The sequence below is a fragment of the Drosophila mojavensis genome, unplaced genomic scaffold (genome assembly GCF_018153725.1).
Source record: "Drosophila mojavensis isolate 15081-1352.22 unplaced genomic scaffold, ASM1815372v1 contig_74, whole genome shotgun sequence".
NCBI lineage: Eukaryota > Metazoa > Arthropoda > Insecta > Diptera > Drosophilidae > Drosophila > Drosophila mojavensis.
In genome coordinates, this window is record NW_025318899.1 from 26757205 (window position 1) to 26778928 (window position 21724).

At 37.1% G+C, this 21724-nt stretch overlaps 1 protein-coding gene and 1 long non-coding RNA gene across 9 annotated transcripts in view; one reads left to right on the top strand and one right to left on the bottom strand.

The window, feature by feature from the left end:
* LOC6583660 (serine/threonine-protein kinase BRSK1) overlaps positions 1–21724 on the bottom strand; it is a 93271-nt gene that overhangs the window by 55488 nt on the left and 16059 nt on the right. For 5 of the 6 annotated variants that reach the window (XM_044009401.1, XM_044009402.1, XM_044009404.1 and 2 more), the window contains exons 2-5: positions 21442–21661; positions 21281–21375; positions 6861–7087; positions 6643–6793 (exon numbers count right to left, since the gene is read on the bottom strand). In XM_044009401.1, the coding sequence (XP_043865336.1) occupies positions 6643–6793; positions 6861–7087; positions 21281–21375; positions 21442–21529 (561 nt within the window). In that variant the 5' untranslated portion in view covers positions 21530–21661. The remainder of the gene's footprint in view (positions 1–6642; positions 6794–6860; positions 7088–21280; positions 21376–21441; positions 21662–21724) is intronic. The other variant, XM_044009403.1, reaches the window with a different exon arrangement.
* Positions 236–5114, top strand: LOC122757435. 3 transcript variants are annotated; one of them, XR_006357463.1, is made up of 3 exons: positions 236–456; positions 522–719; positions 5027–5114. It is a non-coding gene; the product is annotated as an uncharacterized LOC122757435 (long non-coding RNA). The 3 variants fall into 3 exon arrangements; XR_006357462.1 differs by lacking the exon at positions 5027–5114 and adding an exon at positions 836–875; XR_006357461.1 differs by lacking the exon at positions 5027–5114 and having other exon boundaries at positions 522–773.

Genomic DNA, 21724 nt, shown 5'->3' on the forward strand with positions numbered 1-21724 from the left:
TTACCTAGAAATAATGGAAGGGCAATGCAACGTTTGCCGGGCCAGCTAGTATATAAGTTAAGACTTTCGACAATCTAAGGAGGCTGGAGAGTCCAGTCAGACATTCAAGGGGAGAACCTAACCAGTTGAACAGATTTAGTTCAGTTTATATTCGGACTAGAGAGAGTTTAGACCTATTGTTCCAAATTGTATAAAATATATTATTTCATTGAACACAAAGTTGTTATATATTCACAAGAACCCAACACAGCGTCCCCCAATCACTAGTACTCTAGTATGGGAGCGCTTAACTGGCGCCCGAGCAGGGACCCACATTCTTCACGGAAGTAAAGGGAAATGGTGACGTGTCAATAATTCTATAAAAATAACTTATTAAAAAAGCAAGTACAAATAAATTGTTCCAATCCAATTGGGCAATTGATGGCAAAATTACGAAGTACTTCTGCGATTTGCAAAGTAATGGGGTGAAAGTCCTTGCCATAACATAATACAATAAATAATGTTATTATTTCTATTTCTAGCAAGTGTTGGTGCACTAGATAATTCTATAACATAAAAGAAATCGTGGCTAAATGGTTGGCAATACCTAGGTTCAAATCCGTGCCGAGACGAGTCTTAAAACGAAAATACGAGAAATTTGCAGGCATAATGGTGGTACGAGATTGATTCTCGTATCGAGGCTCAAATCCTTGCCGTAAGACAAATGTAATAAAAAACAAGTAAGAAGACTATAGTCGAGACTGCTCGACTAAGAGATACCCTGAACCCTCTAATCTGATATTCTAATCACTCTGCACTTCTTTTCGGCACACGTACATACACATCCACGTATTAGAACGCGCTCTGCTAACTGCGCTTGTGCTGCGCTGCAGTGTGGCCAACATTATAAGGATTTATTTGTTGAATATTTTAATTTCTAGACGTACAATCTTAATGAAACTTTCAGAACATAATCATAATATTTAAATGTATGTACATTCCAAAGCACACGTCTCTAGTACTTGAAATACGCCTTTTACGAAGGTGAGGGTGAGGGGGTGGATATAGGGGTGGGGGGTAAATTACAACAAAAATCGAAATTATATAAAATGCATATAAGTCTACATATAAAATTTGGAAGCTCTAGCTCTAAAGGTGTAGGAGGTATGATTAAATAACTAGCTTTCGATAAGGTTTTTGATCGATAATAAATTATCGGGAGTAGTTATCGATATAAAAAGAAAAACTTGATATGCGCGTGATATACACGGACCTAGGAAAAAAAATTTCAAGTCTCTAGCTCTTATATCTTCGGAAATCGACGCGTTCATATATACGGACGGACGGACGGACGGACGGACAGACAAACGGACAGGGCCAAATCGACTTAGCTCGTCGCCCTGATCAAGAATATATACTTTGTGGGGTCTGCCACGCCTCCTTCTGTCTGTTACATACTTTTAACAAAACCATTATACCCTGATTTCCCATTTTCAATGGGTTCAGGGTATAATAAACGTCACAATTTCCACCTGTGTTGAATGTTGGGTTTCCATATAAATTAAAAGAAACCTAGTGGTCAAAGTTAAGTTTAAAGCACTAACTATATAACAAAATTAAAAGGCGGTTGTCTGGAAATCTCTAATCAACAAGCAAAGCATAAATATGAAAAATAAAAACATGAATTGCAGAGACCTTCTATTCGATCGTGGAATAACCCTTACCCTAGTAGGTCTTAGAACCAAAGAGGAATACTTTGAGCTTCCCTTTCGGATGAGAATAAGTCTGGCAACAATATATAAAAGAAACAAGTAAGAAAACTCTAGTCGAGAGTGCTCGACTAGATACTACCCTGAACCCAACATATAAAAATGCCCATTTAGTATGGCTGAAATTTCAATTTCGATGTATTTAAAAATATAAATAAAATACCAAACTCATTTAATAAAATATAAAAATATTTTGAAACAATTAAAAAAGTTAACATCAGTTGCACCTATCGGGATTCGAACCACAACTTCTCGATCGAGCGTCATGCAGCTGACACACTAGGCCACTTCACTCCTGCTAGTGGTGTTGGCAAAACTCAAATAGATTCACTGCTGCAGCGCCATCTACCAAAACTAAACGAAACTAACTGCTGATGTGATTCTAAGAATCTGCTAGAATAACCAAATTAAATTAAATTAACCTATTAAAAACGCACATTAAGTATGGTTAAAATTTAAATTTCGGTGTATTTAAAAATATAAATTAACTCATTTGATCATTAACTCATTTATGAAAATATAAAAATATTTTGAAACAATTTAAAAAAATTAACATCAGCTGCACCGATTGGGATTCGAACCGCGACTTCTCGATCGAGCGTCATGCAGCTAACACACTAGGCCACTTCACTTCTGCTGGTTGCGCTGGCAAAACTCAAATAGATTCACTGCTGCTGCGCCATCTACCAAAACTAAACCAAACTAACAGCTGATGTGATTCAACGAATGTTTCTAGAAGAAGTTTGAATGTATGTGTGCACACGCATACGATGCTGTTGTAGCTGCTGCACGTGCGTTTGTTAATTGACCAAATATTTGATTATTTTTTATTAATTTTTGACTGAACGGAATTTAATGAAACTTTCAGCATATGATTTACATATTATATTGAATATTTGAGAAATTTAAAAAAATGAAAAATCATTCACAATTAGCTATAGTGACATCTGATTTGAACTTGAATGTTTTTACTCGATAAAAACATAACGAGATGATTTATCGAATTTTAAAAACAAACTCGACGTCCGCGCTGTATATACGGTCATTTAAAAAAAAATTCAAGTCTCTAGCTCTTATATCTTCGGAAATCGACGCGTTCAAACATACGGACGGACGGACAGACAGACAGGCGGACAGGGCCAAATCGACTCGCCCTGATCAAGAATACATATACTTTGTGGGGTCTGCCACGCCTCCTTCTGCCTGTGTGCACATTCTAAAGCACACGTCTCTAGTACTTGAAATACGCCTTTTACAAAGGTGGTGGTGAGGGGGTGAATATAGGGGTGGGGGGTAAATTACAACAAAAATCTAAATTATATAAAATACATATAAGTCCACATTTAAAATTTGGAAGCTCTAGCTTTAAAGGTATAGGAGATATAATTAAATAACTAGCTTTCGATAAGGTTTTTAATCGATAATAAAATATCGGGAGTAGTTATCGATATATAAAGAAAAACTTGATATGCGCGTGATATACACGGACCTAGGATAACAAATTTCAAGTCTCTAGCTCTTATATCTTCTGAGATCGACGCGTTCATACATACGGACGGACGGACGGACAGACAGACGGACAGAGCCAAATCGACTCAGCTCGTCGCCCTGATAGAGAATATATATACTTTGTGGGGTCTGCCATGCCTTCTTCTGCCTGTTACATACTTTTAACAAAACCATTATACCCTGATTTCCCATTTTCAATGGGTTCAGGGTATAATAAATAAATGAAACGAGAGCAAGAGAGAGACCAGATGATTGTGGAACCACCCTCACCTAAGTAGGTCTTACACCTGAGGGCTTCCCAAGCCATATAAAATAATTATTATTATTTATTTATTAGATAATATAAAATATATAAATCTAAAAATTATTAAACGTGCTAGCTACGAGGGCCATCGACGTGATAAAATAATAAAAACTGTTTGCCGGTTCGGTAACAAACGATAATATAACTAGTAATTGGTAATTCAGTAATTCTATAACAGACAACGCAATAACACACGTGGTAATACACACACGTAATTCAATACAATTAGTAATTCAATGAAATAATATAAAAGAAATAATATTCACGTCAACTATTTAAACAAGTAAGAAGACTCTAGTCGAGGCTGCTCGACTAGGATATACCCTGAACCCTCTAATCTGATATTCTAATCATCTGCACTTCTTTTCGACACACATACATGCACATGCACGTATTAAAACGCGCTCTGCTAACTGCACAGTAAGCAACGACTGCGCTTGGGCTGCGCTGTAGTGTGGGCAACAATATAAGAATTTATTTGTTGAATAATTTAATTTCTAGACCTACAATTTTAATGAAACTTTCAGGGCATAATTATATGGTGAACATGTATTTACATTCCAAAGCACACGTCTCTAGTGCTTGATACGCCTTTTACAAAGGTGAGGATGAGGGGGTCGATATAGAGGTGGGGGGTAAATTACAACAAAAATCGAAATTATATAAAATACATATAAGTCTACATTTAAAATTTGCAAGCTCTAGCTCTAAAGGTGTAGGATATATAATTAAATAACTAGCTTTCGATAAGGTTTTTGATCGATAATAAAATACTATGAGAACTTAATTGCTTAATAACTTTTTTGTGAACGTACGATCTTCATGAAACTTTCAGATTATGCTTATGACATGGATATGCATGTAATTGCCAAAGCACAAGTCTCTAGTATTTGAAATACGCTTTTTACAAAAGTGAGGGTGAGGGGGTGAATTTAAGGGTGGGGGTAAATTTTAACAAAAACCGAAATTGTATAAATTGCATATAGGCATACATTAAAAATTTGGAGACTCTAGCAATAAAGGTGTAGAAGATATAATTTTATAACTGGTTTTCGATAAGGTTTTTTACCGATAAAAGAAGATCGGGATGAGTTATCGATTTTTAATGATAAACTTGATATGCGCGCTGTAATTACGAACATTTAAAAAAAAACATAAAAAAAAAATTTGAAGTCTCTAGCTCTTATATCTTCTGAAATCGACACGTTCATACATACGGACAAACGGACAGACGGACAGACGGACGGACGGACAGACGGACAGACAGACGGACAGGGCTAAATCAACTCAGCTCGTCGCCCTGATCAAGAATATATATACTTTGTGGGGTCTGCCACGCCTCCTTCTGCCAGTTACATACTTTTCACAAAACCATTATACCCTGATTTCCCATTGAAAATGGGTTCAGGGTATAAAAAGGTGTTACGACCATGTGAGAGCATTACTAATATATTTATCTCCACAGGAAGCAATTCTACGAGACGATTATTAATATTTTCTTATCTCCACTGGAAACGGTAAATAGCAGCAGCTTGGAAACAATGAAAAGCTGATTTAATGTAGAAAATTAGATCGATTACATAGTAGGCATCGAATTGAATAGTAAGTAAGTTTTCCGACATTGAAATAATTTAGTTCGGAACGTTGCAAGGGCTGAGCGCGGCAATAACTGTGTTAGCCGATCAATTTTCGAGTCTTAAGGAAGATTTGAAGCAATTGAATAGGAAAGTGGAACGTTTGGAAAAGGAGGATACTAATCAGTCTCTCATAGAGGAACAACCCTCACTGGCCCGTCCACGTTCGGAGCTTGAATTAAATGAAATTTCGTCATTGCCGGACTGTGTTAAAGTGTTGGATCGAGTCCGTACTTGAAGATTATTCTATTTTCAAGGAAAGACCTCTATATCGCTCAATAATTTTACATATACGAGGAAAAGTAATTGGAATTGCCGATGTTTCACTGTAATCTTACGGTGTACAAAATGATGATTGGCCTGAAATTAAGCGAGTTTGGCGATTGCATTATGCTGATAAAAGGGATGTTCGAACCTTGGAATACGAATTGAATCAAATGATTCAAGGCAACAACGACTTGGAAACCTACTATAAGCAAGTTCAGTCAGTCAGTTTTCTTTAATTTTACAGGCCTTAAAGGCAAGCAAACAACGAGTCGTAGTATTGTCCGCATTAATAGAATCATATAGAGATAGAGCTATCACTAGTACTCTAGTATGGGAGCGCTTAACTTATATATATATATACACATACACACACGCATAAACACGCATGGGCTGCAGTGTGCGCTTACTATCATAACTTAATTTTCTTGTGGATGTGATATTTTCATGAAACTTTTAGATTATGAATATAACATAAATATGCATGTATTTGGCAAAGCACAAGTCTCTATTATTTGAAATACGCCTTTTACAAACTTAGTGGTGAGGGGTAAATTTTAACAAAAACCGAAATTGTATAAAATGCATAAATGCACATAAGTATACATTTAAAATTTGAAGACTCTAGCTATAAAGATGTAGGAGATATAATTTTATAACTGATTTTCGATAAGGTTTTTTATCGATAAAAATAACGGGACGAGTTATCGGTTTTTTTTTATGATAAACTCGATATTCGCGATATTTCGTACACACGTACGGAAATTGACTCGTTCATACATACGGACAGACGGAGGGACAGACAGACCGACAGGGCCAAATCGACTCAGTTCGTCGCCCTGATCAAGAATATATATATTTTATGGGGTCTGCCACGCCTCGTTCTGCCTTTTCAATAGGTTCAGGGTATAATAACACCTAGAACATGAAACGTCCGTAGAGCACAAAGGTAAATTAAGCGGACGATAGTCTCTAGTAGTTCGGGACGGAACCGAAAAATTAAGACGCATCAACAAAGAGTACAAATTACTATGACTATCACCTGATACTACGCCTGTATTTGGTGTTCCTGTACCTATGGAAATGTTTCATTTCAATGAAAAATTTACCATCTTACAATATGCCTGCCTACTTGTTAATCTGGCCCTGGTTCCTGTTTTGTCTCTTGTGTAAGCAAACTTACGCGTATAACTTCAGGGCAAGCGTAGTGTGGAGATCCGCAAGATGTTTCCAACATGCTGCCGGCTGGTTGAAGAGAGGCCATGCCAAAATCTGCTATTTTAATATTGTTCTTCTCATCCAGCAACAGATTCTCGGGCTTTAAGTCGCGATGGCTGTAAGTTTGGGTATATATAAGAAAAACTGAAAAATATATTAATAATTTGTTATTAAGTTGGTTACCATATAGAATGTGAGTGGCAGAAGTCCAGTGCCGATATAATTTGCCTAAAAAACTTTCGCGCCTCCTTTGGTGTTAGTCGTCCCTTTTTAACTAGGTAATCGAAAAGCTCGCCGCCAGAAACATGCTCCAGTATCAGGTATAAATATTTCTTATTTTCGTACACATCGCTTAAGCCAAGAACGTGCGGATGGTCGATTAATTTCATAATGGCAATTTCACGTTCAACCTTTAATAAAGACAATGATAATTGTACTATGTACTAGTAAAGCAAACAAAAGTTCATAAATTTAAATATTTAATATTTATTTATTTAAAAAGAATGTTGAAAACACTGGAGTCAACTAAAATTAAACTAGCTTACAAAAAGTACAGCAAATTATAACAATAATATCATCAACCCGATGAGGGTATTTTATTTGTCAGTCCGGCCAGCTATGCCAAATGTGGTCAGTGATACTATTAAAACTATGAAAAGAAAGTGTTAAAATGGAAAACTTAAAAATTAGATATTAACAGAGCTTAAATATACATAAGTATTATAATTAAAATTATAATAAATGCTAAGATAAAAAATAAAATGAGTACAGAAAAATGAAAATTACAAATATTGCAAGAAATAGTGAACAGAACAAAGAATAAGAAATAACAAGTAAGAAAACTCTAGTCGAGAGTGCTCGACTAGATACTACCCTGAACCCAACTAATAAAAATGTCCATTTAGTATGGCTAAAATTTCAATTTCGATGTATTTAAATATATAAATGAAGTACAAAACTGATTTAATAAAATATAAAAATATTTTGAAATAATTGAAAAAATTAATATAACTCGCACCTCTCGGAATTTGAACCCGCGACTTCTCGATCGAGCGTCACGCAACTACTCACTACGCCACCTCACTTTCGGGAGCTGCGGTGGCAAAACTGAAATATTCACTGCTGCAGCGCCATCTAGCAAAACTAAGCCAAACTAACTGCTGATGTGATTCTAAGAATCTGCTAGAATAACCAAATTAAATTAAATTAACCAACAAAACAAACAAAAAATGAAAAATCATTCACAATTAGCTATAGTGGCATCTGACTTGAACTTGAATGTTTTTACTTGATAAAAACATAACGGGATGATTTATCGAATTTTAAAAGCAAACTCGACGTTCGCGCTGTATATACTGTAATTTTAAAGAAAAAATTCAAACATACGGACAGACGGACGGACGGACAGACAGACAGACGGACAGGCCCAAATCGACTCAGCTCGTCGCCCTGATCAAGAATATATATACTTTGTGGGGTCTGCCACGCCTCCTTCTGCCTGTTACATATATTTCAACAAAACCATTATATCCTGATTTCCCATTGAAAATGGGTTCAGGGTATAAAAAGTAATATAGGATAGGATTGAGAAATCACTACACAGCATTGGCAACGAAATGTTTACCAGTGCTTATGCCTGGGCACTGCGATTGACTTCCCTAAGGTAAGCTAGTAGAATAGATTTTATTTTAGGAAGAGAGAGCTCTAAGGAAAATACGTGATAATATCTTTTAAAATTGACACATAAAACATGAAACGCACTATGTAAAGAATAATCCGTAGTGCACACAGGTAAATGAAGCGGACGATACTGTCTAGTTGTTCGGGACGGAACCGAAAAATTATGGCGCATCAATAAAGAGGACGAATCAATATCACCGCTAATCAATTTATGCAGAAAAACAATTCCTAAAATTGTTCTACGATTAATTAACGATGGAAGATCAATTAGCTGAAGCCTACTATGGTAGACGGTAATCGTAAATTACTGTCCCATCTAAGATCCCTTAAGGCAAAGAGATGAAACTGTTTTTGGACCGATTCGATACGATCCTGATACTACTGAGCAATACTCTAAGATAGGACGCACAAGCGAAATAAATAATTGCTTGGTAATAAAATGATCATTAAATTCCATAGACCAACGTTTAATAAAGCCAAGCACACTTCTGACTTCATTTATGATGGTAGAGATATGATGATTAAAATTAAGTTTATAGTCAAAGAAAACACCAAGATCTTTGACTGTAAAGATGCGTTTTAAGGAAATGTTTCTAATTTTATAGTCAACAATATGAGGCGCTGTACGACTCAAGGTCATTGTCATACACCTTGAGCAATTTAGGTGCAACTGGTTTGCCACACACCAAAGTTGAAATGCATTAAGGTCATGGAGTATGGAAGGAAAAGTTTTACATCATCCGCATACATAAATATCGTAGAATAAGACATACAGCTAGGAAGGTCATTTATAACAAGTAAGAAAGCTCTAGTCGAGACTGGTCGACTAGGAAACCCCTGAACCCTTCGAAGAATTGATATTTAACAATAATTCTTTGAGGCTTACTATGGAAATTAAAGTGCGTGTATATGCCAAAGCACAAGTCTCTAGTGGTTGAAATACGCTTTTTACAAACTTGTGGGTGAGGGGGTGAATATAGAGGTGAGGATATTTTACAACAAAAATCGAAATTATATCAAATACATATAAGTCTAAATTAAATAATTAGCTTTCGATAAGGTAAAGCCCGATAATAAAATATCAGGAGTAGTTATCAAAATTTAGAGAAAAACGATATGCGCGTGATATACACGGACCTAGGAAAAACAATTTTACGAACTGACGGACGGACGGACAGACAGACAGTCGACAGACAGGGACAAATCTACTCAGCTCGTCACCTTAACCAATAATATATATTCTTTGTGGGGTCTGGCCCGCCTCCTTCTGCCTGTTACATACATTAAAACAAGTAAGAAGACTCTAGTCGAGACTGCTCGACTAGGAGATACCCTGAACCCTCTAATCTGATATTCTAATCACTCTGCATTTTTTTTCGGCACACATACATACACACGTACTTATTAGAACGCGCTCTGCTTACTGCGCAGTAAGCAGCGAACGAAACTTTCAGGGCGTAATCATATGGTGAAAATGTATGTAATTGAAATACGATTTTTACAAAGGTGAGGGCGAGGGGGTGGATATAGGGGTGGGGGGTAAATTACAACAAAAATCTAAATTATATAAAATACATATAAGTCTACATTTAAAATTTGGAAGCTCTAGCTCTAAAGGTGTAGGAGATATATTTAAATAACTAGCTTTCGATAAGGTTTTCATCGATAATAAAATATCGAGAGTAGTTATCGATATTTAGAGAAAAACTTGATATGCGCGTGATATACACGGACCTAGGAAAAAAAATTTCAAGTCTCTAGCTCTTATATCTTCTGAGATCGACGCGTTCATACATACGGACGGACGGACGGACGGACGGACGGACAGACAGACGGACAGGGCCAAATCGACTCAGCTCATCGCCCTGATAGAGAATATATATACTTTGTGGGGTCTGCCATGCCTTCTTCTGCCTGTTACATACTTTTAACAAAACCATTATACCCTGATTTCCCATTTTCAATGGGTTCAGAGTATAATAAAAAGGGAGAAGACTAATGGACCCAAATGGCTACTCTGAGGTACACCAGACGAAACAAAGATAAGTTTAGAAATAGCTGTTCTCATCAAGACCTTTGGGTTCTTCCCTTTAAATAGGATGAAATCCAGGACACGAGTCTAGGGGAAAATCCTAACCGTTCCAGCTTTAGAATTAATATCTGATGATGTACTGAGTCAAATGCTTTACTGAAGTCAGTGTAAAGAACATCAGTTTGCATTTTTTTTATACCCTGAACCCATTTTCAATGGGAAATCAGGGTATAATGGTTTTGTTGAAATGTATGTAACAGGCAGAAGGAGGCGTGGCAGACCCCACAAAGTATATATATTCTTGATCAGGGCGACGAGCTGAGTTGATTTGGCCCTGTCCGTCTGTCTGCCTGTCCGCCTGTCCGTCCGTCCGTCTGTCCGTATGCTTGAACGCCTCGATTTCCGAAGATATAAGAGCTAGAGACTTCAAATTTTTTTTTAAATGTCCGTAATTACAGCGCGGATATCGAGTTTATCATTAAAAATCGATAACTCATCCAGATCTTTTTTATCGATAAAAAAAACTTATCGAAAACCAGTTATAAAATTATATCTTCTACACCTTTATTGCTAGAGTCTCCAAATTTTTAATGTATGCCTATATGCAATTTATACAATTTCGGTTTTTGTTAAAATTTACCCCCACCCTTAAATTCACCCCCTCACCCACCATTTTGTAGAAAGCGTATTTCAAATACTAGAGACTTGTGCTTTGGCAAATACATGCATATTCATGTTATAATCATAATCTGAAAGTTTCATGAAGATCGTATGTCCACAAAAAAAGTTATTAAACAATTAAGTTCTCATAGTAAGCGCACACTGCGCCCATGCGTGTTTATGCTTGTGTGTGTATGTGTTTGTGTATGTGTGTGTGTGTGCGTGTTTCTTGTGTAAGTTGAAGGACGCGAAAAATGATTGAAATAGCTATTACTCCAAGGGTTCAGGGGATCTCGTAGTCGAGCAGTCTCGACTAGAGCTTTCTTACTTCTTTTTAACTGTCACTGAAAAGAGAAGTAAATTCTAGTAAATTAGAGGACATTGATTGATTTTGAACAAAACCATGCTGAGATGGTTGAATGATCGATTTGCAAAAATGTTGCAAGGCCGATGTTACAATTTTTCCAAATAACTTTGGAATAGCTGATAATTTCGCATTACCTCTATAATTTGAGATATCAGATCTACCACTTTTTTATATAAAGGGGAATAATGAAAGATTCTTTCCAAATGAAGGGAACACAGAAGTATACAAGGACAAGTTAAACAATTTTAGTAATTGTGACTGAAGAAAAACACTGCACTCTTTAATCACACAACTTGGAATATTATCGGCACCAGGAAAGAAAGATGATTTCAACGACGCAATGGCTGCAGCCAGAGAGGATACAGTGATCTTAGGAGAATTGACAGACATATTCAGGAAGTGAATATGGATATGAGTTGCTGTAGAGATCAGCAGAAGAATAAGTAGATTGAAAAAAATTTGTAAATAGATCAGAGGAATCCTGATCATTGCAAGTTTTTTCACCATCAAGGACAAATGGGAGACTGCCACGCAATTTAGCGGGAAAGTGGCGTCACCCAGACCACGCCACTTTACCGTTTTTATGGGCACGAACGGCAGAAATGCCCCGCTCCAGAGCCGAACAGGCCCCGTTACCACCCGAAGCCGGGCCTGTGGCTGGGCTATAAAAGGCCACCGGAAGCTCCATACGAGACAGTCGAAGAGAGTAAACAAGTAAGAAAGCTATAGTCGAGACTGCTCGACTACGAGATCCCCTGAACCCTTGGAGCAATAGCTATTTCAATAATTTTTCGCGTCTTTCAGCTTACACAAGAAACACGCACACACACACACATGCACGCACACACACATACGCAAAATCATACACACACAAGCACCCACGCAAAAACACGCATGGGCTGCAGTGTTGGGTTACTATGAGAATTTAATTGTTTAATAACTTTTTTTGTGGACATACGATCTTCATGAAACTTTCAGATTATGATTACAACATGGATATGCATGTATTTGCTAAAGCCCAAGTCTCTAGTATTTGAAATACGCTTTCTACAAAAGTGAGGGTGAGGGGGTGAATTTAAGGGTGGGGGGTAAATTTTAACAAAAACCGAAATTGTATAAATTGCATATAGGCATACATAAAAAATTTGGAGACTCTAGCAATAAAGGTGTAGGAGATATAATTTAATAACTTGTTTTCGATAGAAAACGATCGGGATGAGTCATCGATTTTTAATGATAAACTTATATCTTCTGAAATCGACGCGTTCATACATACGGACAGACGACAGCTCGTCGCCCTGATCAAGAATATATATACTTTATGGGGTCTGCCACGCCTCCTTCTGCCTGTTACATACATTTCAACAAAAACATTATACCCAGATTTCCCATTGAAAATGGGATTTCTTGATTTCCCATTGAAACGTAGCCGTAGGAGAGATCTGTATAGCCGAGCGAACCGCCGGAGTTCACAGACCCTAATCCTGTCGTTTTCCAAACACTCTCCCAGCCGGAGTGCGTTGAACCAGCACTCAGCCGTTGTGCCTTGCTAAAGCGAACCAGCATAAAATAAGTGGCGTGTAAATTTAACAATTATATTCAAGAAAATATACTTTACGCTATAAACTAAATCACAAGTGACTAATTAATATCCCAGGGGCTTCAACAAATAAATTTGTTGGCACGAATCCACCGTCAGCTGAAACTAGCCCAGCTTAGACTCGGGATAAACCGAAGGTTCGTTACAATAGCTACTAGAATTTAAAATATTGAAATTTGACTTGGCTATGGAATATTTAGACCAGTCAACACTTAAACCAGACTTGTTATAATTTTTAAAACATTTAGTTTTAATGTTTCTTAAGTTCGAAAGAGTCTTCATGAACCAAGCTGGCTTATTTGAAACAGAGAGGTACACAAACATCCAGAATAGAGTTTAAGGTAGTATAAAAAAAAGATGGCCAAATGAATATCAACCGCCTCATATAAAAGAGACCAGTCTGCTGAATAAATTAATTCGTTAAGCAAAACAAAATTGCATAAACTAAGCATAAACTTGTACATCAGAAGAGAGAGAGATATAAGAACATGTGATAAATAATGAGCACGATGGGAGAGTTTAATTTGACCCCTATGATCTCCGCATCATGAAGGGACGAAAGGGTAAATTCGGAGAGTTATTAAACAATTAAGTTCTCATAGTAAGCGCACACTGCGCCCATGCGTGTTTATGCTTGTGTGTGTATGTGTTTGTGTATGTGTGTATAAATGTTTGTGTATGTGTGTGTGTGTGCGTGTTTCTTGTGTAAGTTGAAGGACGCGAAAAATGATTGAAATAGCTATTACTCCAAGGGTTCAGGGGATCTCGTAGTCGAGCAGTCTCGACTAGAGCTTTCTTACTTCTTTTTAACTGTCACTGAAAAGAGAAGTAAATTCTAGTAAATTAGAGGACATTGATTGATTTTGAACAAAACCATGCTGAGATGGTTGAATGATCGATTTGCAAAAATGTTGCAAGGCCGATGTTACAATTTTTTCAAATAACTTTGGAATAGCTGATAATTTCGCATTACCTCTATAATTTGAGATATCAGATCTACCACTTTTTTATATAAAGGGGAATAATGAAAGATTCTTTCCAAATGAAGGGAACACAGAAGTATACAAGGACAAGTTAAACAATTTTAGTAATTGTGACTGAAGAAAAACACTGCACTCTTTAATCACACAACTTGGAATATTATCGGCACCAGGAAAGAAAGATGATTTCAACGACGCAATGGCTGCAGCCAGAGAGGATACAGTGATCTTAGGAGAATTGACAGACATATTCAGGAAGTGAATATGGATATGAGTTGCTGTAGAGATCAGCAGAAGAATAAGTAGATTGAAAAAAATTTGTAAATAGATCAGAGGAATCCTGATCATTGCAAGTTTTTTCACCATCAAGGACAAATGGGAGACTGCCACGCAATTTAGCGGGAAAGTGGCGTCACCCAGACCACGCCACTTTACCGTTTTTATGGGCACGAACGGCAGAAATGCCCCGCTCCAGAGCCGAACAGGCCCCGTTACCACCCGAAGCCGGGCCTGTGGCTGGGCTATAAAAAGGCCACCGGAAGCTCCATACGAGACAGTCGAAGAGAGTAAACAAGTAAGAAAGCTATAGTCGAGACTGCTCGACTACGAGATCCCCTGAACCCTTGGAGCAATAGCTATTTCAATAATTTTTCGCGTCTTTCAGCTTACACAAGAAACACGCACACACACACACATGCACGCACACACACATACGCAAAATCATACACACACAAGCACCCACGCAAAAACACGCATGGGCTGCAGTGTTGGGTTACTATGAGAATTTAATTGTTTAATAACTTTTTTTGTGGACATACGATCTTCATGAAACTTTCAGATTATGATTACAACATGGATATGCATGTATTTGCTAAAGCCCAAGTCTCTAGTATTTGAAATACGCTTTCTACAAAAGTGAGGGTGAGGGGGTGAATTTAAGGGTGGGGGGTAAATTTTAACAAAAACCGAAATTGTATAAATTGCATATAGGCATACATATAAAAATTTGGAGACTCTAGCAATAAAGGTGTAGGAGATATAATTTAATAACTTGTTTTCGATAGAAAACGATCGGGATGAGTCATCGATTTTTAATGATAAACTTATATCTTCTGAAATCGACGCGTTCATACATACGGACAGACGACAGCTCGTCGCCCTGATCAAGAATATATATACTTTATGGGGTCTGCCACGCCTCCTTCTGCCTGTTACATACATTTCAACAAAAACATTATACCCAGATTTCCCATTGAAAATGGGATTTCTTGATTTCCCATTGAAACGTAGCCGTAGGAGAGATCTGTATAGCCGAGCGAACCGCCGGAGTTCACAGACCCTAATCCTGTCGTTTTCCAAACACTCTCCCAGCCGGAGTGCGTTGAACCAGCACTCAGCCGTTGTGCCTTGCTAAAGCGAACCAGCATAAAATAAGTGGCGTGTAAATTTAACAATTATATTCAAGAAAATATACTTTACGCTATAAACAAAATCACAAGTGACTAATTAATATCCCAGGGGCTTCAACAAATAAATTTGTTGGCACGAATCCACCGTCAGCTGAAACTAGCCCAGCTTAGACTCGGGATAAACCGAAGGTTCGTTACAATAGCTACTAGAATTTAAAATATTGAAATTTGACTTGGCTATGGAATATTTAGACCAGTCAACACTTAAACCAGACTTGTTATAATTTTTAAAACATTTAGTTTTAATGTTTCTTAAGTTCGAAAGAGTCTTCATGAACCAAGCTGGCTTATTTGAAACAGAGAGGTACACAAACATCCAGAATAGAGTTTAAGGTAGTATAAAAAAAAGATGGCCAAATGAATATCAACCGCCTCATATAAAAGAGACCAGTCTGCTGAATAAATTAATTCGTTAAGCAAAACAAAATTGCATAAACTAAGCATAAACTTGTACATCAGAAGAGAGAGAGATATAAGAACATGTGATAAATAATGAGCACGATGGGAGAGTTTAATTTGACCCCTATGATCTCCGCATCATGAAGGGACGAAAGGGTAAATTCGGAGAGGATATTGGATTTAACAGCAATTAACACCCCACCTCTTAGCGCATCGAACTGTCGAGTCTATAAGTAGTGAAATTACTTAAAATGATTTCACTATTATGAATCCGTATGAACGTAATCTATTTCGGCGCTATTGAAGCTAGAGACTTGAAATTTGGAACAGAGTCTCAAATATGTTGACAGCGCGAGTCCAACAACAAACAGCCGTTACAGACCGGAACGAAAGAACACAGCGAGAGAGAATATTTTCACAGCACGACGATCGAAATTCGAGAGAGCAAGTATGCCAACACTCACACTAACCAACATATAAAGAGTGAAATGGATAGAGCGCCAAAAAAAAAAAAGAAACACTAAAGCAAAATGCAATTATTGTAAATATTAAACCGACGCTGCACAAAAACATTCACAGACCAAACAAGTAAGAAAGCTGTAGTCGAGACTGCCCGACTACGAGATCCCCTGAACCCTTCGAGCAAATGATATTTCAATAATTCTTTGCGTCTTTCTGCTTACTCAAGAAATACACACACACACTCACAGACAACTCACGCATTGTTGCAGTGGCGGCTTGCTATGGGAATTTCATTGCTTAAAAACTTTTAGTGTGAACGGATTATCTTCATGAAACTTTCAGATTATGAATATATCATAGATAATTCATGTACTTGCCAAGGCGCAAGTCTGTAGTAATTGACACAAAGATGAGTGAGGTGAGGGTGAGGGGTTGAATATAAGGGTGGTGCGACAAAAATCGAAATTCTAATAAGTACATATGAGTCTATATTTAAAATTTGGCGACAATAGCTTTAATGGTGTAACAGATATAAATTTACTACTTGTTTCCGATTATGTTTTTAATCGATAAGAAAATAACGGGGCAAGTTATAGATTTTTAAAGCAAAACTCGATATGCGCGTGCTATACACGAATCTGGGAAAAAAATTTCAAGTCTTTCAAGATCGACGCAGGAGACATGGAAGACCCCATAAAATATACATATTATTGATCAGGGCGACGAGCTGAGTCGATTGAGTCCTGTCCGTCTGTCCGTATGTTTGAACGCGTCGATTTCAGAAGGTATAAGAGCTAGAGACTTCAAGTTTCAAATTTTTAATAAAAAATGTCCGTGTATACAGCGCGGATATCGAGTTTATTACCAAGAAGTAAGAAAGCTCTAGTCCCGACTGCTCGTCTACGAGATCCCCTGAACCCTTCGATCAATAGCTATTTCAATCATTTTTCGCATCTTTCTGCTTACACAAGATAATTGTTTAATAACTTTTTTTATGGACATACGATCTTCATGATACTTCAGATCGTAATTATAAACATAATATGCGTGCACTTGCCAAAGCACAAGTCTCACAAAGGTAAGGGTGATGGGGTGGATATAGGGGTGGGAAATTGTATTAAATGCATATACATATACATTCACAATTTGGAGACTGTAGCTCTAAAGATGTAGGAGATATAATTTTATAACTGGTTTCCGATAAGGTTTTTATCGATAAAAAAAGATCGGGATGAGTTCTCGATTTTTAGTGAAAACCTCGATATCCGCGATGTAAATACGGACATACATACGGACGGACAGACGGACAGGGCCAAATCGACTCACCTCGTCGCTCTGTTCATGAATATATATACTTTGTGGGGTCTGCCACGCCTCCTTCTGCCTGTTACATACATACTCTACTCTAGACTCGAACTCGCGACCTCTCGATCGACCGTCACGCCGCTACTCACTACGCCACCTCACTTTTAGAAGCTGCGCTGGCAAAACTGAAATAGATTCACTGCTGCAGCGCCACTACCAAAACTAAACGAAACTAACAGGTGATGTGATTCAACGAATGTTTCTAGAAGAAGTTTGAATGTATGTGTGCACACGCATACGATGCTGTTGTAGCTGCTGCACGTGCGTTTGTTAATTGGCCAAATATTTGATTATTTTTTATTAATTTTTGACAACGGAATTTAATGAAACTTTCAGCATATGATCTACATATTATATTGAATATTTGAGAGATTAAAAAAATGAAAAATCATTCACAATTAGCTATAGTGGCATATGACTTGAACTTGAATGTTTTTACTCGATAAAAACATAACGGGATGATTTATCGAATTTTAAAAGCAAACTCGACGTCCGCGCTGTATATACGGTCATTTAAAAAAAAAATTCAAGTCTCTAGTTCTTATATCTTCGGAAATCGACGCGTTCATGCCTGTTACATACTTTTAACAAAACCATTATACCCTGATTTCCCATTTTCAATGGGTTCAGGGTATAACAAGTAAGAACGTTGCAGTCGGGCGATACCGATTTCAGAAGACTCATTCACAGCCCAAACGCTATCAACCAGAGTATATAGTGAAATTTTCAAGTCTAGTGCGCAACAAAAAACACGGCTTGATGCCATTAAAATCGGAAAATCATCGATAGCTTTTGCATTCAAATTACATACATATATAATATATACAATTTTGATATATCCATATATTGGATACCGGCTTCAAGCTAACAGCAGATCAGCGCGATTTTCCTATGCATGTGCACACACTCATCGTCTATTCTATCCGTACAGACAGAAGCGCGCCTTTTCTTACATTCTTAGAATTTCGATTGATTTCTGGACTTTCTAGCCGTTACTGTAATTTTGTCTGATGACGCTCTCTTATTAAGCTATTCTATTTTAGCTGGTCAAGCAAAGCAGTGGTGCGGGTGATAAAGGCGACGCAAGTAATGTTAGAGTAGGGGAGGTTCGAACCTCTACTGTGTTATTTATTTATTTTTTTTTCATACATATTTCGTTTTTTATAAAATAGATATTTTATTGGGAAGATGCGAGCTTGAATGAATGGCACTTAATACTTTTCATTTTCTTAGTCGAATAATTTTATAAGTTTAAATTTGTTTCTTCTTAAATAGCCCTCAAATACATATACGCAAATACATACATATGTATATATGTATATATGTAAATCTGCACGCATAGCATCAAGCATTCCATTGTGTGTATGTATGTACACATAAATGCGTACTCTAGCATATTCTAAGAATCTCGTTGCGATTGATTTGTCATTGAATTGTTTTTGAATTTCCAGCCGCTACACTGGCTTTTCTTTGCTATGTGGCGTCATAACAATAATGTGGTTTTGTTTTAACTACTGTTGATCGAAACGACGCGGTGGTGCTGTAGGCAGAAGCGCCGGCGATCTTTTTTTTTTAGATATTTTGACATGAACATGCTATTCGGCTTGGGTGCGAGATCAAATCCCGCGGAAAACTCGTTTTTGTAAATTGCAAATTTTTTTGTTATTTTAGCTTTTTTATATATTGTTAATTTAAAAAAAAAATGTTTCCTTCCGTGCCATCAATCCTATTAAGCCTATTTATGTGTACAAATACATAAGTAGATGGCTGACGCATATAAATGCCGCCCCTAGTGGCTGTAGACTCCTCATTTTTGGCCAGTTCTTTGAACGAGAAAAACGAGAAAAAATGTGAAAATTACAGGATATTTTTCGATGTGCCACGCCCCTAAAGAGGAGTAAAAATTTTTTTGGGGCATCGATAGAGAAGGCTACCAGTAACTAAACTAATTTGAAGCTTCTTGCTCTTAAACTGTAGGAGATATAAACTTTTGCGGTTTGCTACGCTCCCTATGGGCGGACATATATATACCATAGCTCGTTGGCCTTGGGTGGTCAACCCGCGTATATATACCAAATTTCTCTGGCATCAATAGTGTCCAAAATATAGCCGAATTCGAAAAATCACTATATCTTCAGGTCCGATTTTCCACGCCACTAGTAGGCGTATATATATAATTTTTTCACTTATCTTTATAGAATTAAAACATCAGCTTACGTGCAAAATATCAGAATTCTAGGTTTATAACTTTGGGGGATACAGTTTCGGGCGATTTTCCACGCCCCCAATGGGCGCAGATATATCCGCCATAGCTCGTAATCTTGGGTGGTCGACGCGGACCTACATACCAAATTTCAGCTTTCTAGGTCTTCAACAAACATGATTTCTGGTACATCGGAAAATGCATTTTCCGATTTGCCACGCCTATAGTGGGCGGATCGGAAAAATTTTAACACTTTATAAATCGGAGATTTCAAGTCTCTAGCTTCAATGGCGCCGAAATAGATTGCGTTCATACGGACAGACGGACAGACGGACGGACATTGCACAAAACCAATATACTGATTCACTTTGGTGAATGAGTGTAAAACTTTCACGGCGTAATCATATGGTGAAAATGTATGTACATTCCAAAGCACAAGTATATATTCTTGATCAGGGCGACGAGCTGAGTTGATTTGGCCCTGTCCGTCTGTCTGTCCGTCCGTCTGTCTGTCCGTCCGTCTGTCCGTATGTTTGAACGCGTCGATCTCAGAGTTAGAGACCTGAATTTTTTCATTGGTCCTTTGTTATTTGTTATCGATTAAAAACATGATCGAAAACCTGTAATAAATTTATATCTCCTACATCTTTGAAGCTAGAGTCTCCAAAATTTTAATGTATACTTATATGCAATTTATACAATTTCTGTTTTTGTCAACATTTACCCCCCACCCCTAATTCACCCCCTCACCCTCACATTTGTAAAAGGCGTATTTCAAATGCTAGGGACTTGTGCTTTAGCAAAAACATGTATATCTATGTTATATTTATAATAAAGTCCATCCACAAGAAAAGTTATTAAACAATTAAATATTCATACTCGTAGTAAGCCAACACTACAGCCAATGCGTGTTTATGCGTGCATGCGTATGCCTGTGTGTGTGTGTGTGTATGTGTGCGTATGAGAATAATTATTGAAATATCAGTCCAGGGGATCTCGTAGTCGAGCAGTCTCGACTAGAGCTTTCTTACTTGTTTTTGAATAGAATTTAATAACATTTGTATGAAATTGTTATTGATCTCTTGATCTTCGCGTGCTATATAGTGACTAATGCAGTCATACGGACGGATGGAGAAACATATATACGAGAAGATGGTGAAGACATATATACAGTATAGGATATTTCTGTCTGAAACATTAATTTGAACAAGAATATTTTACCGTTATATCCCATTTATAGTGGACTCTGTGTATATTAGGGAATATAGACGGAAACAAATGAATTTCACATAATGCCATAAATTCCCATTTTCAATGCCAAGATGTAATCAGTAAATACATATATCTGATAGCTTTTATCAAGGAGGTGTCGGCTGATCTACTTACCTTCATAAGTACTGATTCACTAAGTTTTTCTCGATTTATTATTTTAATTGCTACTTTTTTCCCAATCACACAATGTACGCCCAATTTTACAAGACCTATAAAAATTGTGGTAAATATAATATTTTACTATATGCCAAAAATATTCTTTTGCAGTTGCTTACCTGTTTGACCCTTACCAAGTGTCTTCTCCAAGCGATATGGACCGACAAACTGACAGTTCTCTGTCGTCATATTGTTTTCCTTTTGCATTTTTTAGCTTAACTAGTTCCAGATTGTGAGCTGCTATCTGCCTCTAAAAATAATTGTAAGGCGACGTCTGGCCATTCAAACTCCTGCTTCTATTTTTTATTTAGTTCTTAAATACAGTTTCGAGCTTTAGTGCTGTAATGTATACATATATATATATATATATATATATATATATATATATATATATATATATAT